Below are 27,547 nucleotides of genomic sequence, written 5' to 3'. Positions count from 1 at the left end.
AAGTGAGCACAAACAATACTATGCTGGACCAATGCTGGACTCAAGTATAAGCCTACTTTTCCAGGACATTTTTTATGCTGAAAAAGCCCCCCTTGGCTTATACTCGAGAGCCAGTGTGGTGTAGTGGTTAAGAGCAGTAGACTCGTAATCTGGTGAACCGGGTTCGCGTCTCTGCTCCTCCACATGCAGCTGCTGGGTGACCTTGGGCTAGCCACACTTCTTTGAAGTCTCTTAGCCTCACTCACCTCACAGAGTGTTTGCTGTGGGGGAGGAAGGGAAAGGAGAATGTTAGCCGCTTTGAGACTCCTTTGGGCAGTGATAAAGCAGGATATCAAATCCAAACTTTTCTTCTTCTTCGGGCTGCTCCTTCCTCCCCCTCCTCCGCCTTTGCCGCAGTCGGCAGCGGAGGACGAGCAGCCTGAAAGCAGACCTTTCGGGCTGCTTGTTCTTCCTCCGCCACTGTCGCCACCAGCCTTTGCCCCTTGACACCACCCTAGGTAGGCAGGGGGACGGGAGGGGCTGGGGAGGAGAGAGAAGCCCCCTCTGCCATGTGTGCATGTGCATGCGCGCACTCACACACACACTCCGGCCCACCAGGAGATTTGTTGTGTGGTGAATCGGCTTATACTTGAGTCAATAAGCTTTCCCAGTTTTTTGTGGTAAAATTAGGTGTCTCGGCTTATATTCAGGTCGGCTTATACTTGAGTATATACAGTGCTTCCTATGCATTATTACTGCAGTGAGATAAAATACTTACAACTCATCTAAGCAGCCTTCTGGCTGCTTCAGCCTGTGCCCATGAAGGAGGTAGTCGTAAATTTCATGGTTCTGCACACCTGGGTATGGAGTCATCCCTCGGGTCGCTATCTCCCACATTGTAACACCGAAAGCCCACTGCAGGGAACACAGAGATAAACATATATTTAGTTGGCGTTACAGAATACCTTGGGAAAGATTATCTCCTAAAGTGCAACCCTAAACACACTGACCTGGGAATACCGTATTTTTTGCTCTATAAGACTCACTTTTTCTCTCCTAAAAAGTAAGGGGAAATGTGTGTGCGTCTTATGGAGCGAATGCAGGCTGCGCAGCTATCCCAGAAGCCAGAACAGCAAGAGGGATTGCTGCTTTCACTGCGCAGCGATCCCTCTTGCTGTTCTGGCTTCTGAGATTCAGGGGAAAAAATTTCTTGTTTTCCTCCTCCAAAAACTAGGTGCGTCTTGTGGTCTGGTGCGTCTTATAGAGCGAAAAATACGGTAAATCTCACTGAACTCAGTGAGACTGATGCCCAAAGGAAGCTAGGATTGGGCTCTGTTCCCTTATACATTGTTTGAAAATTCTATTTGTGTTTGGTACAAATGCAGTGAAGCTCAGATTTCTTTTGGGGGGGGGCGTTGTAGGTGTTGTCAACTTCATCAGATGCACTTCTGCTGCATCAGAACCAGGTGCACAGGCAAGCGTCAAAACGGACATGAGTATATAAGGGCTACTTTTTCAGTTCAAATGAATGGATAGATGTTGCATGAATTTCTCGTTTCCCCCAATCTCATATAGTATTCAGTTTGCTACGTTTTCCGCACCAGTTTGCGAATTTCAGGGTGCATTTATCCTATTACAGTCATACCTTGGATTACAGATGCTTCAGGTTGTGCGTTTTCGGGTTGCGCACCGCGCTGAACCCAGAAGTACCGGAATGGGTTACTTTTGGGTTTTGGCGCTTGCGCATGCGCAAAAGCACTAAACTGTGCTTTGCACATGCGCAGAAGCGCCTAATCGTGACCTGCGCGTGCGCAGAAGTGGCGCTGCGGGTTGCGAACGCTACGGGTTGTGAACGTGCCTCCTGCACGGATCATGTTCGCAACCCCGAGCGTCCACTGTATACACTTTTGGGGACTAATTGCTCCAAATAAAACACACTTGTGTATATTATTTCCACCAATATATTCATTTTTATGCATACATTCCCCTGATATATACTTTCTTTGGGTGACAGGAGTGGAGACGTGCATTGCAAAATTCAGACAAGGGCAACTTTCAAAGAACTGCTGTGTTCCATTTTGCATAATGTTTCAGGAAGCCTGAATTACATCGGTGTGCATTAAAATGCAAACCAAACTGAACGTTCCTCCCATTACGTACCACGTCGCTTTTTGTCGTGTAGACGCGGTCGGCAAGACTTTCTATCGCAATCCATTTCACAGGCATCTTTGCGATGCGCCCCTGCCGGTAATAATCGCCGCTGTAAATCTTCTTGGATAAGCCAAAGTCTGCCACACACACGGTCATGTCGTCCCGTAACCTGCCCATTGATTAATATGAAGTAGCATTAATACAGATTCATGTGAAAAGGACGAAGGCAACTGAAATATGTAATATTATGTGCAGGCTTTTGGAAAAGACAAAAGGCATGGCAACGATGTAGCTTTGAAACCCATATGGTCCTTCCCACAAGGAACCCCTGGGAAAATGAAGATCTATTAAGGGATTAGGGATTTCTAATAAGACAGTTCACAGCATTCTCACAAAACCACAACCCCTGGGAAAGCCCTTGAGGGTTAAATTAGGCCTTTAATTTTATAGCTTGGATGCACCTTTTAAATGACTCACAAACACTTCCAAAATAATAATTTGCACTGATGGGAGGTCTCCTGCCACGATTCCCATCAATCTACCCATTTATTATTCTCATGCTGTTGCTCCATTGTTTGCCTTTTTTAATTGGTATGTTCTTAATTTATATTTTATGTACGATTGCATTTTGTGCATCAACGAAAACCACCCTGAGATCACATTTACACAGTCAAAGGCTATCTACAAATTGGAGAAAACAAAATAAAATAAATTGCACAGGTCCACAGATAAATATGTTCTGGATCAGGCACAGGCAAACTTGGCCCTCCAGATGTTTTGGGACTACAACTCCCATCATCCCTAGCTAACAGGACCAGTGGTCAGGGATGATGGGAGTTGTAGTCCCAAAACATCTGGAGGGCCGAGTTTGCCTATGCCTGTTCTGGATCCAGGAGCTGCAGAAAATAAAAGTTTTTTTCCCCCTTTTAAGCCCCAAACAAGCTGCAATTGTTGGGTGAGGCCTGCTAGGATCTTTTATCGCTGCCTCAACGAATTGCTAGGCAGCAGTCTGAAAAGCTAGGAAAACCTGGGCTAGACCTGATCCAGATTCTGGCACATTTTGGGCATATTCTTTTATTTGAAGCATTTCTTCCTTGCAGTTCAGCCAAAAAGGCTCTGAGAGAGGCTTGCATAAGATCAGAGACAGTCCATGCCTGCAGGCTTACAGTCTAAAATAAATTACACCAAAGCAAACAGGGATACAGAAAGGAGAGGAAAACAAGCAAACTCTGGCACCAGTTCTTAAAGTCACATGACCAGCTTGAATGGAAATAGTTTAGGAAGCGGAGACCACTTCCCACCATCACTTTTCACCAGTTCGGTGGCAACCCAGATTCTCAGATCTGGGCTCTGTAACTGGTTAATCTAGGCCAGGCCACAGAAAATTTGCAAACTTGGGAGAAGGATTCCTCTTTAATGTGCAAGTTTTCTAAGTGCAGGGAGCCTTTTTGCCTCCGATAGAACATTCAAATCTGAACGCTCCCCGCAACTGCAGACTGAAGTTCCAGCATGATTATTCTGAATCTGCTCCTAAAAAGATGTTCCAAAATTCAGAAATAAAGTAGTTTCTGCTTGACTTTTACTCAAACCTGCAGATTCACAGCAAGATTAACATGCACTTTTCATTCCTCTTTCTGGAGCGGCAAAACCTAGAAAGAAGACTGAAGCTGGACTGTTTTATTAAGAGTCGAAGGAAGGAACGTAGAAACTCACATGCAGTTTCGAGCAGCCAGGTCTCTGTGGAGGAAATGCCTGTTGCTGAGGTATTCCATTCCTAGAGCAATATGGATCATAAACTTCAACAAGGTCTGCAGTGGTACATACTGGGAAAGAGGAGGAGAGATGAAAAATCATAATGAATTCAACGTATTGTTAACGAGCAGCAGCAACAACAACAATACAGTCATACCTCGGGTTGAAGTAGCTTCAGGTTAAGCATTTTTGGGTTGCACTCCGTAGCGACCTGGAAGTAACGGAGCGCATTACTTCCGGATTTCACCGCTTGCGCATGCGCAGACGCTCAAAACGACATAACACGCATGCGCGGAAACAGCGAATCGCGACCTGCGCAGACGCGGGTTGCGTTCACTTCAGGATGCGAACGGGGCTCTGGAACAGATCCTGTTCGCATCCAGAGGTACCACTGTAATGAAAATTAACAAACCTCCATTTTTAATCAAAGATTTAAGGTTGTTTACAAGGATAAAAGAAAACCCATTCAAGAGCAACCAAAACACATTTCCCTAAGCATTTCCTAGGACAAGGGTGCCCCTCCAAATGTTCCTGGATTCCAATTTCTATCAGCCCTGGCTAGCATGAATTTTCTTAATTCCTTACCTATCAATCTATCAGGTACTTATCTATATATTCCATTTATATTCCACCTTTTCTCCAAGGTGCTCAAGATGGCGTACATGGTTCTTAGTCTCCCCTTTTTATTTTCACAACAACCCTGTGAGGTTAAGCTGAGGAACAGTGACCAGCCAAGGTCAGCCGGTGAGCTTTGAGGCTGAGCAGGGACTAGAACCCTCCTCTCTCAGGTCTTAGTCCGATGCTCTAACCGCTACACCACACTGTATCTCAGCGAACTGACGACAAAATATATCTCAGGATTCCTTGCACAACAGAAAACCTCTTCCCCAGCGAGCTCCTCACTGACCCTGTACTGAACGTACGTGCTCCTTCAGAGCTGGGCTCTAGTAAATGATAAAATGAAACTCATCCTGCTCCTTTTAGAAGAAGGAGAAATGTGGCCTCCATTTTCCATTCCAGCACAACGGCAGGCAGGATAAAGCTCTCTTTGACTATTCCCAATTACATGCAAAGACATCATTTAATTTTCCACTTGTTTGCAGCTCACGGAGATTCATACGCTTAGTTATGAACAACTCCTTTGTTTACAGCCGCTGGACAGAATCATCATTTGTTTATAGCAGGGTTCCTTCCCCCCCCCCATATTTTCTTTAGTGAAATAAATGTGAGAAATCAAATTAAGCTATTCGTTTATCACAAAAAAAGAGCATCGTCGGCTATTGTGACGATTTGCTTTCCACTGAAAGGCTCTTCAGTGCGTTGTCCTGTTTCAATAGGACTCCTTTGTGAAAACAACGGAACTGCTTTCTCCACAAAACGTAGGACAGCCATCTCTTCCAGAGACCTTGTCTCCAGAACAATTAAAGCCTTTCTCTACTGTTCCAGTACAAGGATAAGAGTCCATCCGTTTTTGACACTAAGAAGGAAGACCACAGCGTGGTCACTTACAGGAACAATCCTCCAGAAAGCTGTCATATTTCTTGCAACTGGACTTTAGCATCAGTGGGGTTTTGAACAGACATCAGATTTCCTTCTGTCTGGCAAGATGGTGGCCTTTATATCTCGCCAAGTGCGACATAAGTAGGCAACACTCAAAGGTCAGGAATCAGTAGCTCAGCAGATGCACACAACAAGAATGAAGTCCCAGCCAGTTCCAAACCAAGGGACAAAGCAAACTGATCTGAATACTCATTCTGCCTGGCGAAAGTACCTGTTCGCTTAAAGTTCCAGAGTGCAACATCCCTTTATCCATCCAAGGCAATTGTGAGAGGTGAGAAGAGGTTCATGGGCCAGTCTGCCTTTATCCTCCACTGTCCCCCACACTGATGCCTCCATGAACCTCTCTTGCCAAACGGTATCCCTCCAGTTATTGAATTTGGCCGCTGACCCTTTGATGGAGCCCTTGTGTCTTTATAAAGCCTTCTCCACCCTTAGGGCCCCAGATGTTGTTGGACTACAACAGCCATCAGCATGGCTAATGGTCAGGGATGATGGGAGTTGTAGTCCAACAACATCTGGGGACCCAAGGATGGGGAAGATTGCTTTATAGGAGATGTTATTCTTGTGTGGCTGTGCCTTAAGCTCCTGTGCCGGTGCAGTCATGTGACTACGGGCAGGTGGCTAACGGGATTCAGAATAGCAGCCTGCGGAAACTTTCCTGGAGATAAGCTGCACAGAACACAGTGGAACTTTAAGGTGCTGGTTTTGACCTTTAAAGCCCTTCACGGCCTAGGATCCTCGTACCTACGGGACCGCCTCTCCCGGTATGCCTCAAGGTCCATAAATGGCAACACTCTAGAGGTCCAGGGCCCTAAGGAAGTTAGATTAGCTTCAACCAGAGCCAGGGCCTTTTCAACACTGGCTCCGGCTCGGTGGAACGCTCTCCCTCATGAGACCAGGGCCCTGCAGGATCTGATTTCTTTCCGCAGGGCCTGTAAGACACAGTTGTTCTGCCTGGCCTTTGGCTTGGAGCCAATTTGATTCTCTCACCCTCTTTCTTTTTTCTTTTTCCTTTCTCCTCCTGTGATGAGGCTGCATTTTAATATTTTAATGTTTCAATATTTTAATCTTGTTTTTAAGTTGTATTCATTCAACTTGTTTTTATTATTGCTTGTTAGCTGCCCTGAGCCCAGCCTTGGCTGGGGAGGGCGGAGTATAAATAAAAATTATTATTATTATTATTATTATTATTACATAGGTTTGCACTGCATATCTCTTAAAGATCTTCATTTGTTCACCCCCACCTGGAACCACAGACAACTTGTATTTTTTTTTCCTCCTTAAAACAGTTTTGCTTTCTGCGTGGCACAGCATGCCTTTTGTTTTGTTTTCTCAGCTGCAGAAAAGCAATGCTAAAAATACACTGAAATGGCATAGCAGGATTCAGATCAAGCCTCTAAATGTTTTCCTGCACTGGACAGTGTTGCCGGGTGAGGATCTCCTCATTTCTTAGGAGGAGGAAGCAGGGGTTTTGTTCTCTCTCGCAATACAAGCAGTACACCCTTTGCTCGGGAGGTGGCTGGACTCTCCTTCCTTGGAGGTTTTTAAGCGGAGGCTGGATGACTTGGATGCTTTAGTTGAGATTCCTGGATTGCAGGGGGTTACACTAGATGACCTTTGGAGTTCCTACACTGGCTCCCAGTACGTTTCCGAACACAATTCAAAGTGTTGGTGCTGACCTTTAAAGCCCTAAACGGCCTCAGTCCAGTATACCTGAAGGAGCGTCTCCACCCCCATTGTTCTGCCCAGACACTGAGGTCCAGCTCCGAGGGCCTTCTGGCGGTTCCCTCACTGCGAGAAGCCAAGTTACAGGGAACCAGGCAGAGGGCCTTCTCGGTAGTGGCACCCGCCCTGTGGAACGCCCTCCCACCAGATGCCAAAGAGAAAAACAACTACCAGACTTTTAGAAGACATCTGAAGGCAGCCCTGTTTAGGGAAGCTTTTAATGTTTAATAGATTATTGTATTTTAATATTCTGTTGAAAACCGCCCAGAGTGGCTGGGGAAACCCAGCCAGATGGGCAGGGTATAAATAATAAATTATTATTATTACATATTATTATTCCTTCCAACTCTACGGTTCTGTGATTCTATGAGCAATACAAGCTATTATCACATTTCTAGACAGACTCCCAGTCTTCTGTCCTACCAACAAGGCAATTCTCTCCCAAATAATTGATTACCTGTGGGCCCATTCCAAGCCTTGAGCGAAGGAGGAAACTATGCAAATCTCCATATTTCATGAACGGGAGAATCACCATGGGTTTGGGGACGTGTTGAGAACTTGGTTCTATACACACACCTAGAAGGGATGGAAATAAAATCAGCACAGCGCTTTCATTCAACAAATGTCTGCTGGAAAACTTGAATGAGGGGTTGGTCCAGCAGAACTTCATCCCAAGGATCCCAAGGCATCTATCTGGTGAAAATGGGGAGCAGAGGGCTCCGCTTCAAATCTCCTGGTCTGCGCCTGCTTAAGGGAGAAGGCAAGGGGCTTTAATCTCTGCTCATCAGATTATGAGTGGAGATTAAATCCTGAGCATGGTTCAGGGAAAACGGCCTGGTGGACCAAACTGAGTGTCCCTCCTCACCCCAGCCAGATTGTTTTGCAGGCTAGATGTTCCCCAACCCTGATTTATCAGACAAAGTAGCCACTACTTAGGCCTCCGCAGAGATAGTGACACACACCCACACCCCGGCCTTGTGCTACGAATAAAATCTTGTCCCTGACAACTGCCACTTGTTGGTTGACCCACCCAGAAGTTTGATGACATTTGGATGATCGAAGTCTTTCATGCAAGCTGCTTCTCTGAGGAACTCTTCGATTTCTCGCTGGGAAAAACTGTCCACTGAAAAATTTCAAGAAAAGGGGAAAAATGCTTATTACAAAGGGTAATACCCCCTTCCCCATTTTTTAAAAAATTGTAAATATCCCTTTGCCTGTGGCAATCAGTCCATTAAATTTATTGTATATGGCCAAAGGATTTCACAGTGAATAACAGGCAAAAGCAAGGCATTGCCCTAAAATCATATGTATTTTTTCAGCATTTGCTAGTTTAACTATGACTGCTGCATTCTGAATCCTATTGTTGTAGGACCAATCAGACTGCTGCATTTTGGATCCTATTCAACTCAGTACATAACAGGCAAGTATGTGTATTTGATGGAGGCACTCACACCAGGAATTTCGGGATTGGGAGGGAAGCAAACTTTTGTCAAGGGAACTCTGGTTCACGGTTTAAGCAGGTCCAAAGGCCTGTCCTAAAGGCAGAAATGTTTTTGTCTGCCTGTATCCCATGCTGGAACATGGGAACAGAAGGCTTGGCAAAGCTGTAGTCAAGCTGAAACCATGTACCAGGGTGGAAAAGATACACAATTTGTTCGCAGCTCTGAGTGACCTTCACAAGACGCCCTAAGAACAATGGGAAACTGTTTCTGCCACATGTTCATCTCATCACCTTCTGTGTACCAATACAGTTTAGTTAGCAAGGGGGAGGTTTAAAAGGAACCAATCCGTGTGCTCAGGAAAAGGTTTCTGGGATGTTGGGGAACAGAGACGATGTCCTTTGTGCTCTGGCCTCCATTTTAGCTTCATCTCTTTTCTATCCAAGGAGCTTTTCCTAACGTATTTTCTGTGCTGTAACTTCACACGTCTCAGGAACACACACACAGAGAAGAAAACTTTGCTTTTAGATTACTGCTTGTAATAATTTTACCCTGTGTTATGTCTTCTGTGCTGAGATATGTAGGCCAAGAAGTACTTGCTGGACTTCTAAATCTAGAAGGATTTTCTATCATTTTCTTTTGTAGAGAAGCTCCACAGTATTGTAAAAACTCCCTCGCAACCAGTGCCGGAATTACGTATAAGCTAAACAAGCTATAGCTTACGGCTCCACTCTCTTGGGCCCCCCAAAAAAATTTAAAGGAAAAAAACCTGGATGTACATTTCCAAAATATAAGATAAAAAACAAATAAAATAAAACCTACAGACAGCAACAGTGTTTTGTGTTGTGTAGGCTCCTATGATGTAAGTAATGGGCCCCGCCAGTATTATACTATTAATATACTTCTTAATTGTATTTCAGTTCAACAATTACTTTGATAAGATACATATTTTGTTATGTGCAAATGGCTTTAGATACCTATTAGGCCCATAAATTTGATCGCCGAAGAATTGATGCTTTTGAATTAGGGTGTTGGATGAGACTCTTGAGAATCCCATGGACTGCAAGAAGATCAAACCTATCCATTAGGGAAATCAGCCCTGAGTGCTCACTGGAAGGACAGATCCTGAAGCTGAGGCTACAATACTTTGGCCACCTCATGAGAAGAGAAGACTCCCTGGAGAAGACCCTGATGTTGGGAAAGAGGGAGGGCACAAGGAGAAGGGGACGACAGAGGGCGAGATGGTTGGACAGTGTTCTCGAAGCTACCAGCATGAGTTTGACTAAACTGTGGGAGGCAGTGGAAGACAGGAGTGCCTGGTGTGCTCTGGTCCATGGGGTCACGAAGAGTCGGACACGACTAAATGACTAAACAACAACAACATATTCAACACAAAAACAGTGACAATTTCTTGTTGACAAAGGACAGCTGGACATATAAAGGGCCCCATTACCTTCAGTAGCTTAGGGCCTCATCAAACCTAAATCCGGCCCTGCTTGCAACACACCTAGGGGCATCTGAATGTTTCTTATAAAAAAAACAAAAACAACTCTAGGCCTACCAGATCTGCTGGTACTTACACTTCATAGTTTTCACAGCTACTTTCTGGGTAGTTCCATCAGGATTGCTGAGATTCCCTTCCATGACTGATCCAAACTCCCCTAAATGAAGAAGGGGAAAAAACACCTTGCATTTATATCTGTCCTGCACATAGAAATCAGTAATTAGCTTTATTGGGGTCTCTTAAGTAATGTTTCATTCTGGATGGTTTTATTTGAAGTTTTAAGTATACGTTGCACACTGCTTTGAGATTTTAAAATTAAAAATATAAAGCGGTACAGAAATGAAAAGAAATGAAAAAAGTGGAAAGAAGCAGAAGTCCCAGCAAAGGAAGAATGGATACAGAAACTTATGGAATATGCAGAAATGGCAGAAATATGCAGAAACTTACCAGAAGAATAAGAAATCAAGATAACAAACTTTTAATGAAAGAATGGAAATGGTTTATTGAATATTTACAGAAAAACTGCAAACAGATAAAAACTGCAGGATTATTTTAATAACCTGCAGTTTCATAAGAGTATATATTTAAAGTAGATAATTAAATAAGGAAATTAAATGAATTTGGATATGCAGAAGATATGAAAAAATAAATTTAAGGAACTGCAGAAAGAGGGGGAAGGAAGGATGTCAAACTTTGAAATGTTAAATGGATTGTAAAACTAATGAAATGTATAAACTTGAAAAGTACAGATAAAAACTTTTTTTAAAAAAAGAAATAATGAAATGAAATGAAATAATGAAATGAAATGATGATAATGATAATGATAATGATAATGATAATGATAATGATAATGATAATTAATTTAATAATAATAATAATAATAATAATAGCCTTTCCTGTGAGTTAAGTGTGCTTCAACCCTTTGATCTTTTCCCAGGGAGCAAGTCTGGTCTTTTAGATGCTAAGGGAGCTAGATTTCACCTTGCCCAGCAGAGGGCAAGCAGGAGCCAGTCTGGGGAGCAGAAGGACTGAGTGTATGCCATTCTTACCTTCTCCCAAGATCTTCCCCAGAGCCAGGTTGGTCCTAACAATCACAACATCCTGGAGTTTCTCCTGTAGCTCTTCGCTCACACCAAGGCTGCCCACTGCAAGAGAGGCCTTCAGATGAGTTGGGGAAAAGGAGACGGCATACATTTTGATTCATAAGCCTAAGACAACCAGAGGACACCGACTGGCACCCAAGGAAGCGGGTGGCCTCTTCTATGCTTTAACTCATGGGTAGGCAAACTAAGGCCCGGGGCCCGGATCCGGCCCAATCACCTTCTAAATCCGGCCCACGGACGGTCCGGGAATCAGCGTGTTTTTACATGAGTAGAATGTGTCCTTTTATTTAAAATGCATCTCTGGGTTATTTGTGGGGCATAGGAATTCGTTCACCCCCCCAAAAAAAAACAAATATAGTCCGGCCCCCCACAAGGTCTGAGGGACAGTGGACTGGCCCCCTGCTGAAAAAGTTTGCTGACCCCTGCTTTAACTTTAGCTTGGTCAACACCAAGCTGCAAAGTTACGTAGTACAGCTTTTCCTTGACTATTCTACTTCAGAGCAGGGGTGAATAATCTAGTGACTGACCGACCCTTGAGAGGGGGATTTTCTCTTCCTTACCAAAAAGAAAATAGAGTATTAGCAAGTGACTTACAAAACTTTAAGAGCATCTAGCATAATGCAGATAAAAGCCATACAAAAACCCATAAGGCAGGCAGCAGTAATGTACATCAAGCATAAGCACCATCAACTGCCAAACGCCTGGGAGAAGACTTAGGTTTAACTTGACAACAAAAGGATACTAATAGTGGGGGGGGGAGGGGATCTCTCTAGGGGTCCTCCACAAGTGAGGAGCCATCACTGAAAAGGCCCTGTCTTTCATTCCTACCCTCTGTGTCTCCACCTTGGAGGGGACACCCAGAGGGCGGCCTCAGATAAATCATTTTGATCCACCAAATGCATTGGTACCTTGGGTTAAGTACTTAATTTGTTCCGGAGGTCTGTTCTTAACCTGAAACTGTTCTTAACCTGAAGCACCACTTTAGCTAATGGGGCCGCCGTGCTGCCAGAGCACGATTTCTGTTCTCATCCTGAAGCAAAGTTCTTAACCCGAGGTAATATTTCTAGGTTAGCAGGGTCTGTAACCTGAAGCGTATGTAACCTGAAGCGTATGTAACCCGAGGTACCACTGTACTGTTTTTTTTAAAAAAAAATAAAGAAACAAAACATTAAGCAGCTGTAGTGACACATTCAAAACTTACGTGTCAGTTCAACAGCTCTGCGGCCGTAGGACTTCTTTGCTCTGTAATTTACAGCCAGTTCTGACTCATCACTGCTGAAGGCGTACCTAAGAGCGGGTGGGTGGACAGAAAGCATAACATTGTCACGGCGCCGTAACAGTATTCCCCTCAGCCTGAATTCTCTGGAAAGCACGGGATTCACAGCTGCAGAACGAAGCCTGGGGGTCGTCACCGGCAGGTGTTGGGCTCACAATGAATTAAAAACAATAGTAAACGTCACTATTCTCATGTTTTTCCTTTGAATGTCTTGACCGATACACTCGGTTCCATTACTTTATCTCAAATAGACTCCTGAATTAAACTTGACTATGAAGAATGCTGAGTCACTCAGCTATTTTGGGGCAGGGGGGGAAAGCTATGTGGATTATTCATTTCCTATTCCTATAACCACGCTCTTATGAATAACAATGTAAAACCCTATAAACTTTCGCTTCCGTACACTGTTGTGTTTTCCCTTCCTGGCTCACAGTTCCAAGCTTCTCAAAGAGAAACCAAGACCTTCTGAGCTGGAAAGGCCAAAGCGATTAACCTGAAAGCAATTAACATGCATAGAAAAAGAAATAAAGAAAAGGAGTAAGAATCATAGAAGAGGGACAAAGCACACAATAAAAGGTTTACCTTTTTCTGAAATCCTGCCCCTCACCTCCCAAGTGGCTATTCTTATTGTTTTTAAATGCTTAGAGCTTTTAGTCTTTGAAATATGTTTTTATTTTATTTCAAATTATATTGTTTTACTGCTTTGTTGTTTGCTACTCTGTGCACCTTTGGGAGGAAGACTGCAATAGATAATAATAATAATAATAATAATAATAATAATAATAATAACCACCTCAAGAGGGAAGTTTCCATCTAAACAAAACGAAGATAGTCATCTGTGCCATTCATGTACCCAGCCAACGCAAAATTTCAGTTTCTTTACTTCCTCTAATATCCCAGGTCAGCACAACAGAACACAAAAGACCAACATTTCACAATATCCGAGTTCAAATCACCCATAGTGCCCTCCAAAAAGCTGTGGTCTTGTGATGTGATGGAGCTTGAGAACTGAGCAACTTGGAATTACATCACTCAAGTGTACTAAGCTGTTGGGAGTTTTGCAAAGAAGGCAATAAGTTTACTTTAAAGCTAAACTCAACAACTTCTTTACTGAAAGCTGGTGTAGCTCAGAGGTGTCTGAGGAATCAAAGACCTGTTAATATTTCTGCAGCAGGGTCCCAGCAACCTCCCTGTCTCCAGCAACTTACAGCCACCCAATCGGCAGGGAAAGGGAGTCTTTATACCCACTGCTAAGAAGTCTTCTCACTTAAGAGTGAAAGGAGGAAAGTAAAAGGAGGGGAGTCGGCCATTAAGGATCTGCTCTTAGGGTCATTCTGGAGAAGGGAGAACACCAAGGAAGAGTTACTCTGTATGCTCCAAAGCGAAGCGTTTAGGGACACCGAAAACATAAGGTGCTCCAGTTTATACAGAATGATGTGCGCGTTCCGTTGTGTGCAGTCAAACCTCAAGGAAAACACAACTTGCATCACGCCAAAAGAAGACATTGGAGCACCAAATTGTCCGTGTGAAGGGCAGTGTGAAGAGATCTGCGCTGATAGCTGCAATGCATCTCTAAATATTATTATTGCATAATTGTAGGATTATACTGTTGTCTTATGGGACGCGGATGGCACTGTGGCTGCTTGGGCTTGCCGATCGAAAGGTTGGTGGTTCGAATCCCCGCGGCGGGATGAGCTCCCGTTGCTCTGTCCCAGCTCTTGCCAACCTAGCAGTTCGAAAGCACGCAGTGCAAGTAGATAAATAGGTACCACTCCGGCGGGAAGGTAAACAGTGTTTCCATGCACTGCTCTGGTTTCACCAGAAGCGGCTTAGTCATGCTGGCCACATGACCCGGAAAAACTGTTTGTGGACAAATGTCGGCTCCCTCAGCCAGTAAAGTGAGATGATCACAGCAACCCCAGAGTCATTCACAACTGGACTTTACCTTTACTCTTGACTTAGAAGGGTCTGTGGCCGCGACCTGTCATGAAGCGACACTGCACTTCTGAATTTGCCACTGCACTACCAGTATAACTTGCTAAAGGGCAGACCAGATGTGTATCTGTTTATTAAATATAGGGATAGGAAGAGTTGGTGGGAGGGTAGCTTTCTACACTAAAGGAGTGCGTGGGGAAGGGAGTGACCTGACCTCCCCACACTCTGCTGTCTAAAGACATTTTTGCCAGAGAGCTGGCAAGGAGAAAATGCCTTAAAGCCTTGGAAAGCAGAGGGAGGTGGCGGCAGCTGTCACACTGCTCCTGTAAGAAGCTCGCCTCTCCATCTCTTTTAATAGCCAAACACCCCTCACCATGCCTGCTTCATATACTTCTGGAACGGGTCCTAAACACTGGCAATGCCTAGAGAGGACCGAGTGTGCATGTTGCCCAGATAAGAATGAAAAACCTTTTTTTTTTCTGCCTGAAAAAAGTTCCACACCCCTTTAAACAAATGTCACAGCGGCTTGTTCGCTGTGATTCTCCAGGGTTCAATCTTTTAAAAGTTAGATCTGTGTAGGTTTGTGGGGGTGGGAAACACACCTTGTCGTTCTTGAACAGATGTGCAGAAACATGTACACAATCAACAATTAGGGCATTATTATTCTGCATCAAGGCTTCGCCACAGCCCGGTTTTCAGAGGCACATTAGGAATATACTTCTCTCTCTCTGGCCCACTCAGAACAGCTGCTCATTTCAAAAGGTCTTACGAGAAAAGGGCAAGAGCTGATCTGTTTGGAACTTCGTTGTATAAGGTCACAAGGGAAGGAGTTTTGTGAGCCAGGATTACAATGGGCCTTTGTTGATGCAAGAAAACAATCCTTGGATAAAACAACAGCCTCCCATGTTAAAAGTGACTAAGGATCAGAAGAGGTGCGTGTTGCAAACAGGATTCACAGTTGCAAAGCACAACCTGTTCTATTTCTAGAGGGCTGCCCCCCTAAAATAAATCTGATTCCTGTGATTCCTCTCAATTCCTCTGATTCCTGATTCCTCCCAATTTTAGAATGACCAAAAGGGGACCTAAGGCAGAGGGTGCAGATCAGAGTGGCCTTAAGTTCAGAGAAACTTGACTGTGTGTTATTATTATTTTTTGTAAAAATATCCAAGACAATTAAAACCTTTAGCAGTCAGAAAACTGTTCACAATCACATGCTCAACTGAATCATGCTTCACAAAAAGGTTACAGAGCCTCTATTATCCAAATCTGCTCATTACATGAATTTGGGCTCTGTGTCCTTTCTTACTACCCACTGGGGCATCATGGAGCTAAAATCCAGTTTATTTAAATCCAATTTTGTTTCAGCAGGAGGAAATTAAACGGATGCTTAAGGCTGCCATCCTGTGCATTCTTGCTGGGGAGTCAGTCCTACAGACCTCTGTAGTTTTACTCAGAAGTAAGCCCCACTGTGCTCAATGGCTCTTACTGACATGCAAACATGTATACCATTTCAGCCTAACTTACTTAAGTCTTGGGCTGAGCCTGGGAGTTCAACACTTAACTAGCCAACCACACTGACCTCTATTCAATTATCCTGCTTAATATAGACTTTAGAAGGTAGCTTTCATCACAGAGGATCGTGACTATCCTAGATGCATGGAGGTTTTCTTGCTCAACATTAAAGGTGGACGTTAATGCCAGCTTTATGGCAGATTCCTCCTGAAACCCAGTGAATTTTTGCATCGCCCAATCAATGAATTTCAGCTAAAGGGGTGAATGGGCCCCTAGAAACCAGCTCCCAAGCTTAAAATGATTAGAATTTTGTCTTTTTGTGTGTGTACTTACCCAAACTTGGTCTCTTCTGTTAACTTTTTCCTGATAATCACAGACACATACAGGATTAACCCGACGACGACAACTCCACATATAAACCCGAAGACTATCGTCAGTGAATGTGTGCTTCTTGATGCTGGAGTTGAAGAAGAGGCAGTAGATACGAAACCTAAGACAATAAGACGCGTTACAGAGAAAAGGGAGTGGAGATCTTCATACAGTTTGGGGACCTGGGGAGTGTTACAGTGATAATTCTTCAACATCAACTTTGATGGACTGGTCATGTTGTGTGGATGCCTGATTATCGTCTTCCAAAGGAACTACTCTATTCCCAACTTTAAAATGGAAAGCGTAATGCCAGTGGTAAACAAAAGAGGTTCAAAGACTCAAGGCAAATCTTAAAAAAAGATAGTATAAGCACCGACAACTGGGAAACACTGGCCTGTGAGCGCTCCAGTTGGAGAACAGCCTTTACCAAAGGTGTTATGGGCTTTGAAGACACTCGAACTCAGGATGCAAGGGAGAAATGTGCTAGGAGGAAGGCACGCTTGGCAAACCCACACCGTGATCAACTCCCATCTGGAAACCTATGTCCCCACTGTGGAAGGACGTGTGGATCCAGAATTGGCCTCCACAGTCACTTACAGACTCACTGTTAAGACCGTGTTTATGGAAGACAACCTTACTCGGCTATGAGTGATCGCCAAAGAAGAAGAAAAAGACAGTTTGGGGACCTGGGGAGCTGCTTATGAGGGAGAGTCACAAGAAGATTTCAGATATGTTCAGGTGGATGGCTTCACTAGATTTGCCTGTTCCAAACTGGCCCCTACTGAAGGTTCAAGATGCAACTATATTGCAATACAGGGACGCGGGTGGCGCTGTGGGTAAAACCACAGAGCCTAGGACTTGCTGATCAGAAGGTCAGTGGTTCGAATCCCCACGACGGGGTGAGCTCCTGTTGCTTGGTCCCTGCTCCTGCCAACCTAGCAGTTCGAAAGAACATCAAAGTGCAAGTAGATAAATAGGTACCACTCCGGCGGGAAGGTAAATGGCGTTTTCGTGCGCTGCTCTGGTTCGCCAGAAGCGGCTTAGTCATGCTGGCCACATGACCCGGAAGTTGTACGCCAGCTCCCTCAGCCAGTAAAGCGAGATGAGCGTCGCAACCCTATAGTCGGCCACGACTGGACCTAATGGTCAGGGATCCCTTTACCTTTACTTATATTGCAATATCCATCTCTCAGTTCAATCACAAAATCATAGTAGAGTATTTACACGGCATGCACCCTGATTTGTTTGCAAGGATGCAGAGGAACATTATGTCATTCAAAAGCTATCTCACGCCACAGTGGCAAGAATGTTATTTGCCCCAAAAAGGAAAGAAGCAGAAGTCCCAGCATAGGAAGAATGGATACAAAAACTTATGGAATATGCAGAAACGGCGAAACTTACCAGAAGAATAAGAAATCAAGATAACAAGCTTTTTATAAAAGAATGGAAATGGTTTATTGAATGTTTACAGGTAAACTGTAAACTGATAAAAACATTGGCAGGATTATTGTGATAACCTGCAGTTTTATAAGAGTATATATTTAAAGAAGATGGATAAATGAGAAAATTAGGTTAATTTGGATATGCAGAAGATATAAAAAATAAATTTAAGGAACTGCAGAAAGAGGGGGAAGGAAGTCAAGTTTTGAAATGTCAAAATGATTGTAAAATTAAGGAAATGTATAAAATTAGTGAAATGTATAAACTTGAAAACTGTAATTTTTTTTAACAACAGCAAACAAAGTTGTCTCCCGCCTTCCACTGCATTTCTCCAACACTTTTCTTATTGCAAAAAGTCTGATTTGGGGGTGGCAAGCATGTGTGTTGTGCAACAGCTCCAAATAAACTTTTATTGCACAGCCTTGAATTTGCCAGATTATGATACGAACATAAAGATGAGCTTGCTGGATCAGACCAATGGCCCGTCTAGGCCAGCATCCTGGTCTCACAGTGGCCAACCTGTGAGAAACCCTCAAGCAGGGCCCAAGCACAAGAAAACTCTCCCCACCTGTGGTACCCAGCAACGGACATTCAGAAGCATCACTGCCTTTGACTGTGGAGGCAGAGAACAGCTATTGTGGCTAATAGCCTTATGCTTTGTTCATTCGCCCAATCCTCTTTTTAAAGCCATCTAGGTTGGCCACTGAATTCCACCTGAAGAAACAGCCAGGCTGCAAGTATCCCTTAGCTCATTATCGCGCTACATTAGTCCAACTTACCATTTCCTGGAATAAAAACTGCCACTGGATCACTGAATGGCCCCACTCCGCCATTTGTAATGGCAGCGACTCGCACCATGCAGGTTGCGTTGATGGCCACGATTGGAATGTGAACGGCACTGGAATCTTTACCGGTATGCGAAGAGAGATTCTGCTGCAAAGGGGGGAGAGGTTCTTTAAAACGCAGACGAATTAATGGGGAAAGACTTTCCCCTTCGTAGACCCATTTCCTCCCATTAGACTAGATAATTAGCTGAAAAGCCAACATTTATCCCCATCCAACAGATTTCCAGATCAGATTTCATGCTTGTTTGCTGAACATAAACAGGCAGCGCTCATGTCAAGAGAACAACTATTGATTCATGGAGAGCCACAGTTTCCGTGAAGATAGCACTCCAAGTACGGGATGGTAGCTCTGGCCAGCATTTCTTTGTAAACGCTCTTACTGCCAGAGTCAAAATTCAACATAAATTTTACCCAGTTCTACAAGCTTCCAGCTGTGGACCATCAAGCCCCGTCATTGCAAACCTGTCCTCCTTACAGGCAGAGCCAAATAATCAAGAGGGGGGTACAGACGAACAAAAAACTCCCCAAACTGGAGTGCTATCAGAAAGCTGAGGATGGGAACGGTTTGTAAAATTCATTGCTTTCTCTCTGTGCTCAGCCTTTTCCCACTCCTTTCTGAATTTGCAAAGCCACAGGAATGTTCCCAGCAAGAAGTTCCACTTAAACCACAAAGTTAATGTGTTTAATTAGAGAAAAACCATTACTGACATTGATTAAGGATTGTAAACCTTTTATGGATTTTTTGTGTGAACGAGAGAATGAACTTGGAATATCTGGATTTGAAGACTGAAAAAATATTGGTTTACGGAAGATAGAGTGGTTGGAAGTTAATGAGTGAATATGATATTTAGCTGCAGGACAAAGAACCGGGAGTCTTTTTATCTTTCTTTATTCTTTTTTCCATCTCTCTCTTCTTTCCTTCTACCTTCCTCCTTTCCCCCCCTTTTTACTCTTTTCTTCTTCTTTCCACCTCCGTTCCTTTTAAGATGAAACATCTCTTTTATTTCAGTGTATTATGAAAAGATACTTTGTATTGGATATGAACTTTTGTATATCTTTGGACAAGGATCAATAAATATAATTAAACACATAAAAAGTGCCACTTTGAAGATAAACAAATGGGGCAAAACCAGTTGCTATACAAGGAAGAGAGAACAGGCAAAATAACTGGGCTTCAGGAATCCTGGGAACCCAAAGCCAACCTCATCTCACATGTTTGCCCATGAATATTTGACACAGAGCATCAGAGTGCAATCTTATGTCCACTTGCTTGAGAATAAGCCCAATTAACAAAAATGAGACTTATTTCTAAGTAAACATGCACAGGACTGCAACCTTAAGATATTCTTGAACGCTTACTAATGGTCTGGAAATTACCTGTGTTTAAAGCAGCACTGGCTTTAAGGAAAATATTAATTCTGACAACTAGGCATTCTCTTAACACTTGTGATATTTGTTTGTGTACATGGGAATTCAGCAGACAGGCAAGGTGCCGTTTTGATCTTAGATGCCATGCTTGTAGCTAGTATTCCTCCAGAGACGAAATGGGCATTTGGGCACTTACAGCTAAAGCACCTTTACGCAGGAGCAAAGCAAATTGTTTTAATAAGCTTAAGTGACGCAGCGGCATCCCAGCCAGATATCCCTCCAAGAACGCTAGCATATCTGATTTGACACAAGAGATTCCCTTTCCCGTCAATTCCCTGTTATTTCCTGGACATCTAGTGAGTCAGCTGAACAGCTGAAAGAACGACAGGTCCTGCTTCCTGCTGAACCGCTACTGAAAACCAAAACACACACAAAATAACTTCTTCTGTGACTCACAGTCCAGCTGGCAGGCTGGCATGTAATGCTCAGTGTCTTTGTAGGGCAACGCGTTACGGTAGTACAGCTTCAACAGAATAAGGCTGTATCAAAGGTCTGTGTAAACAGGAACTAGGCAAAATTATGAAACGATTAAGGCTCTCAGCTGATCGTTAATAGACCGACTGGCACACACACCACCCCAAAATGGGGAAGCTTTAACAAAGGAGGGATTGGATACTGGTTAACATGGAGCAAAGGGTGGTGATGAAGGGTCACAAGTCAAATCTGTTTATGTACCCCTTTATATAGCCAAGGTTTGTTCTTGGTTTACAGCTCGTGGTTTATCTGGAGCAGGGCCAGATTTAGGTTTGATGAGGCCCTAAGCTACTGGTGCTGTGGGTTAAACCACAGAGCCTAGGACTTGCCAATCAGAAGGTCGGTGGTTCGAATCCCCACGATGGTGTGAGCTCCCGTTGCTCGGTCCCTGCTCCTGCCAACCTAGCAGTTCGAAAGCACGTCAAAGTGCAAGTAGATAAATAGGTACCGCTCCAGTAGGAAGGTAAATGGCGTTTCCGTGCGCTGCTTTGGTTCGCCAGGAGCGGCTTAGTCATGCTGGCCCCATGACCCGGAAGCTGTACGCCAGCTCCCTCAGCCAGTAAAGCAAGATGAGCGCTGCAACCCCAGAGCTTACTTGCACTTTATCTACTTGCACTTTTGATGTGCTTTCGAACTGCTAGGTGGGCAGGAGCAGGGACCAAGCAACGGGAGCTCACCCCATTGCGGGGATTCGAACCGCCGACCTTCTGATCGGGAAGCCCTAGGCTCTGTGGTTTAACCCACAGCGCCACCTGCGTCCCTTGCACCATCTTACAAGCGTATTAAACTCTTGCCTAAGCAACTTCTGCTGCATAATAAATCCGTCCTGTTCCTAGAAGCCATTTGTCTTTTGAAAGGGCTTCATTAAGAACTTACAGCCTAACAAATGATTTTCTGTCATACTCAGGAATGTTCAAGAGCAAACAATGGAGTGTGTTTTATTACATCTCAGAAGCTGCAGGCACATGCAGAATGTGAACTGCCTAGATATTAAAAGTTTTGGCATCCAGCATTTTTCTAGAGAGGGAAGATGCTTAGATTTATGCCTTCCTTCTCTGAGGATGAAGGAAGTGACCTTTAGTTAAGACAAGTTGATGAGTTTGCGTCTCCACCCTAGACCAGTCACAAGACCATATTATCACTTTGCTGATTTCAGTGGGTTTGAGCCCTTTGATTTCCAGATCCCAAAAACATTAAAAAGGGAACAGAAAACTCAAGTCGTACAGAAAACAAGCATGAATCACATTCCATGGGAGATTTGAAAACAACAAAAACATTTGCAAACTGACATGAACGCAAGCCCCAATGAACACAACAGTGCTTACTTCAGCGTAAGCATGCATAGGATTTTGGTGAGCCGTGGTGCAGTTTCTTTTCAATACCTCAAACTTTGGACTCAAAAAGCCAATCTAATATAAATAAAATCAACTCAGTGGAAACCTAAACTAGGAATCAGGATCTGTTTTGGATCATGCTTCTATCACAAGTATAAACTTCTTGTTTTCTTTTTTCCTTCCTCATGGGACTTGTAGCTATGTGATGCCACAATTTTTCTGATGTAGGCCGACACATTTCAGATAAAAGTGGGGACTTCACTGCCGTTCTCTACCTGCTCAGAGGCTGGGAGGGATGAGTGAGGCTTGCTGTGAGTTTAAGACTCCCCACTCGACAAGGTCTCGAAATTCAACAGGCTTTTTGCAATGCTCTCATAAGCAAACACAAAAGGCTTCAAAGTATTAGATTGCAGGGACTTCCCAAACACCCTTCCCAAACACAGGCAGCTGAAGATTTTAGGGCCAAATCTTTTTCACTCATTCATAAAGCCAGGGATATAGGATGAATGCCAAGTCTGGAGCAGTGCAGACTTAAGAGCCTCATGGTGCAATCCTGTGCATGTCTACTTAGAAATACATTCTTACTGAGTTCAGCAGGACTAACCATGAGATAAGTGAGTGTAGGACTGCCACCTCAAACTCTTAACTGCTGCTAAACATCTGGGGCCATTTGCAGAGGGAACATCCCTTTCCCTGAGCAAATTCACCACTCTGCCTTAGTTGCATTTGTGCGATACATCAGTACCTGCATTTCCCTTAATCAGTGTTCAAAATAACTTTTAAAGCTCTGGTCAATAGGAACCTGGGTTGTTCACTGGCCTGGTTTGCATGTAACACTAACCCATATTTTATAAACCATAGTTTAGCAAACCATAGTTGATCATTGGGCCCAGCCTTACTGCTTCTCTATGGTTTATAAAATACAATTCAAATATGCTTGGCAAACCAAGGTTTCCTGTTGGTCTAAAAACCTTGGCTATCATTAACCATTGTTTAGGGTGACATGTGAATGAAGGCATTGTTTCAATACTTACAAACACCTCTGAATTCTGCCACACATGAGAGATGCTGTAGCCTTGAAGTTCACCGTTCATCTGTACAGAGGGAGGCTTTATCCACGTGACGATCACAGAAGAGCTGGACTCATTGACGGAGAGCGTGACATTCCCAGGCGGAGCAGAGGGAGCTGAAAAACACACAGTGGAAAAACAGAAGGCTGGTCATTTCCCCATTTTGTTGACTTTGGGAAGATGCAAGCTGCAGAATTGTTGGGGTGGGAGCATACAGCATTCAAAGAACATGACCAAAACAAATGTATGTAGATCACAAGATAGGCACAGGGTATGTAGGGCTTGCTAGTGTCTTCCACTCTTAATTTTTTTTTTAAGGGCTACATGCACTGCTTGAGTGGCACAGAAAGTGAATACCCATCTGCTAAGAAAATGGCACAGATACGAGAGCAGGGTGGGTGGGTGCGTTGCTCATCATCAGTGATGTCACTGGCGCTGTCCAATAGGCGCCCACAACATTCGCACAACTACATTCCCATGCAGCAGCCGCTATCCTAATTGACAGTACAGTGGTACCTCGGGTTACAGACGCTTCAGGTTACAGACTTTGCTAACCCTGAAATAGTTTGTTTTACTTACCTCCTTCTGTTGTATTGGCAGTTATCCATGGGCTGAAGGCAGACCAGCCTACTTCGTTCATACAAGAAACACGGATGTTATAATCCTTCATGGCCCCCAGATTCTGAATACGGTACAGATGAGGGGGCACAGAAGTGTTGAAAACCAACACAGAGGCATTGCTTGGTGCAAAAGCATCCGTCACCTGAAATGAAGAACAAAAATGGTTAAGGCAAAGATGATTCAGCAAGGAGTTCCAAAGCTACAGTCACAATTATCTGCCAGCAGCCCTGTGTAATTTGCAAGAAGAGAAGTGGCAAGCCCGCCCTCTCGCCACAGAAAAGTAAGCATGTTGAACGGCAAGGAATGGCTCTGGGCTGAGCTCATGGGGAAACTTTCCTTTCCACAGAGTTACAGGAAGTGCCCAAGACGAGAGGAAGAGAGGTTTCAAGGCCCAACACAAGCTTCAGAAACACATTTGGGGTCAAACCAAATTTTCTCCATGTGTTACTCATGTGAAGAGGAAAAGCAACTAGAAATTCCTGAATCTGCCTAGGCCTAGCTCTCACCTGAGTCATAAAATGAGCTGCAAATCTTCATAGTGAGGGCTTATGTGACTAGATGTGTCCAGAGAGAAAACAAACATACAAATCCCTGTAGCTAGAAAATAAGAATGGCAGGGAGAAACTAGAACCCTCATCCCTGACCTGCTATCTTTTTGTGTGCAGGGTGTCTGCTTGTTTGTTTTCGCAAAGACATTTAGTCTTCCTATTTAGCCATGTGATTTCCCACCTGCAGCCAAATAAAAGTCAAGGCAATGATTCTTACCTTCACCCTCAGTGGAAAACCATTTTCCTCTGTTTTGTTGCCCCTCTCAAATTATCATTAAAACAAGCCAAGTATGTTGTACAACGGACGTGGGTGGCGCTGTGGGTTAAACCACAGAGCCTAGGACTTGCTGATCAGAACGTCGGCAGTTCGAATCCCTGCGACAGGGTGAGCTCCCGTTGCTCAGTCCCAGCTTCTGCCAACCTAGCAGTTCGAAAGCACGTCAAAATGCAAGTAGATAAATAGGTACCGCTCCGGCGGGAAGGTAAACGGTGTTTCCGTGCGCTGCTCTGGTTCACCAGAAGCGGCTAGTCATGCTGGCCACATGACCCGGAAGCTGTACGCCGGCTCCCTCGGCCAATAAAGCGAGATGAGCGCCACAACCCCAGAGTCGGCCACGACTGGACCTAATGGTCAGGGGTCCCTTTACCTTTACATTGTACGCGGCACATTTATCTTAATTTTTAAAAAATTTTCTTTTTGCAAAACCCAGTCTCATTCTCCCTGCCTGTATTGCTCAAATCTAGTCTCATCTCTGGCAGCATTCACTTCAGTGCTGCACACCACCAGACAGAAAACGAAAATTAAGCAGCCCTTGATGCTACCAGATGCTCTGGCAGGCAAATACACAAGTGTAATCAAAACCAGCTGTTCCTGTTTTTGGTGTATTTCATTTGCCATCACCTTACTGGCTCTGGTGTTCCCAAAGGTGTCTGAGGCCATTTGGTCCAGGGAAAGGAACCAAACCAAATCACACACCACACCGCCTTTTAAAAACATCAACACCATAGTAATTCTGGCCTGGTTTTGTGAGTATCAAATGCTAAGAGCTCTAAAAGCGGTCTTGCCTTGGGGATTTTGAATGCTCTCGAATTCAGAAATTCTGTTCCTTTATTACAGTATCTGTAAAGTGGCCAGTTACAGAATATTAAGTCATAGGGTTTCTTTAAAAATATTATTATTTTCCAACCTATTTCCGGAGTTTCAGCAGGAATGCAGCATCAAATACCACTGACGTGACAACATCGAGAAAGGAAAGGCATTACCCTGTTCCTGATCCACCCACCACAACTCACAAAAGCAGCTTATTAGAGTTTCCAGAAGGCAACTGGTGCTGCTTAAGCTGATACTGTGGAAATATCACATAGGAAACGCAATAACCAGGCTCACAGATGCTTTTATGTTTCGGCACTAGAAGGAATACATCTGTGCAAAATGAGATATGGGGGGGAAATTCCCTGACCTTTCTTAGGAACAAGACCCAGCTAGAGGAAATCCTGATGCTGCCCAGTTATCTGCATGTAAGGGCACTTCCTCAGCTGAATGAAACAATTATTTAAAAGCGGAGCATGATCACAAAGGGCGGCCTGCTGTGCGGATGTGACTCTGCACCCCTGCATTGCCCCGGATGTTGGGTTTCTGCCTGCATCCTGGGGCTTTCCATTGGTCTACAACCAGCCATGGAAAGAACAGGGAGCAATGGGCTTGTGGCTTCCAGCCAAGAGTCCTTGTGACCTGTTTTAGCCAATCGTGGCAGTTTCAGAAGGTGTTGCTCGATCACTAATCCATGAGATCTTGTGGCCCTCAACGGATCTCTGCCTGGGATTTTTCTCTGTTCTGCACAGAACCTAGGGATGCTGGCAGATTCTGACGGAAACGAGAGCAGAAATCACTTATTCATCCAATGTCCAGAATGGAAATCAACCCAGCGAATATTTACTCTTGCTGTTGCTTTTGGTCTGCAAACAATACACCATTGAATTTTAGCCCCCTGCCATTTGCATCGAGTTTCCCTTGCATTTAAATGAACGGAGTGGAACAACGAAATTAAGTGGGTTGCATAATTTCACCAACATCGGGCAGCAAGATGAACAGCATAGTTTGTGGCAGAAGGCGGACTGCAGCAGAATGGAAGCGGCGGTGCATGTGACAAATACAGGGAAGAATGGAAAATGATGCTTTCTCCATCCCTTTACATAGGGATCTACTTGGTCCATTGAGCTAATATTGTCAACATTGACTGGCAGCAGCTCTCTGGGGTCACGGCCACAGTCCCTTCCCAGTCCTGCCAGGAGATGCCAGAAACTGAAGCAGGAACTGCCTGCTTGCAAAGCACAGGTGGTATTCAACTAAGTTGTACTCAGAGTAGACCCGTTGAAATTAATGAACACGAGTCTATTAGGTCCACTAATTTCAATGGGACTACTCAAGAGTAAAACTGAGCTGAATACCATCCCACATGCCCTTCTCTTGAGTTACAGACTTGCCCCATTTTTCTGTTTTCCAAAAATGTTTTCTGCCAGAAACGATAGTGGTGAGGAAAGAATCACCCCTGAAGAAATATTTTTTTAATAAAGAAAAGAATAAAACAGCGCTGTTGGGATGCAGTCGAAATATGTACCTCGGGTTACATACGCTTCAGGTTACAGTCTCCGCTAACCCAGAAATATTACCTCAGGTTACGAACTTTGCTTCAGGATGAGAACAGAAATCATGCAGCGGCGGTGCAGCGGCAGCAGGAGACCCCATTAGCTAAAATGATGCTTCAGGTTACGAACAGTTTCAGGTTAAGAACGGACCTCCGGAATTAATTAAGTACATAACCAGAGGTACCACTGTATAAAAAATGTCCAATAGCACCTTAGAGACCAACTAGGTTTGTTCTTGGTATATGCTTTCGTGTGCATGCACACTTCTTCAGATCCTAACAGATACTGTTAGAATGCAGTTACTTGAGTTTGTGTATAAATGTGCAGCTGGACACTAATGAAGTTGTGGCTCTGTAGCTTATTGCCTTAAACCGGAGAATCCTGTTGCTTTTCTGGCAATCGCTAGCAAGCTTTTGAAACACCCTTTTCCCCATCTCCAGCAGCAAATCAGTCCGACCACTCCTGATCAGTCCGATCAGTCCTCCCGACCACTCAGAACATGCATAGGTGTTTTGTTGCCTGAACTAGCAGCTTCCATGGGATGTGGATTGCCACCAGCAGCAGAATGTAAAGAGCAGAATGTTAAACGGAGCAGGGAGACTTAGTTCACAATCCCTGTCCAGCTGCAAAGTTGGCCGGTTATCTGCTCTCAGCCTAACCTACTTTGCAGGGTCATTGTGAGGATATGGGGAAAACCTTCTCATAGAATCATAGAGTTGGAAGAGACCACAAGGGCCATCGAGTCCAACCCCCTGCCAAGCAGGAAACACCATCAGAGCACTCCTGACATATGGTTGTCAAGCCTCTGCTTAAAGACCTCCAAAGAAGGAGACTCC

The 27,547-nt window shown here is 44.2% G+C and overlaps 1 protein-coding gene across 3 annotated transcripts in view; it reads right to left on the bottom strand.

Annotated features, from left to right (window-relative positions):
- Positions 1 to 27,547, bottom strand: part of MERTK (MER proto-oncogene, tyrosine kinase) — a 53,458-nt gene that overhangs the window by 2,194 nt on the left and 23,717 nt on the right. Inside the window, exons 7-18 of one of the 3 annotated variants that reach the window (XM_079968538.1) lie at positions 23,476 to 23,659; positions 22,861 to 23,012; positions 18,525 to 18,675; positions 16,270 to 16,426; positions 12,415 to 12,500; positions 11,160 to 11,255; positions 10,187 to 10,267; positions 8,198 to 8,290; positions 7,625 to 7,743; positions 3,844 to 3,953; positions 2,140 to 2,299; positions 758 to 894 (exon numbers count right to left, since the gene is read on the bottom strand). In XM_079968538.1, coding sequence (XP_079824664.1) covers positions 758 to 894; positions 2,140 to 2,299; positions 3,844 to 3,953; positions 7,625 to 7,743; positions 8,198 to 8,290; positions 10,187 to 10,267; positions 11,160 to 11,255; positions 12,415 to 12,500; positions 16,270 to 16,426; positions 18,525 to 18,675; positions 22,861 to 23,012; positions 23,476 to 23,659 — 1,526 coding nt within the window. Of the gene's footprint in view, positions 1 to 757; positions 895 to 2,139; positions 2,300 to 3,843; positions 3,954 to 7,624; positions 7,744 to 8,197; positions 8,291 to 10,186; positions 10,268 to 11,159; positions 11,256 to 12,414; positions 12,501 to 16,269; positions 16,427 to 18,524; positions 18,679 to 22,860; positions 23,013 to 23,475; positions 23,660 to 27,547 lie in introns of all 3 variants that reach the window. The other 2 variants (XM_079968539.1, XM_079968537.1) reach the window with 2 other exon arrangements.

This window comes from Podarcis cretensis (genome assembly GCF_951804945.1).
Source record: "Podarcis cretensis genome assembly, chromosome: 3".
Lineage (NCBI taxonomy): Eukaryota > Metazoa > Chordata > Lepidosauria > Squamata > Lacertidae > Podarcis > Podarcis cretensis.
This window is presented reverse-complemented; position numbering and strand designations above follow the sequence as displayed.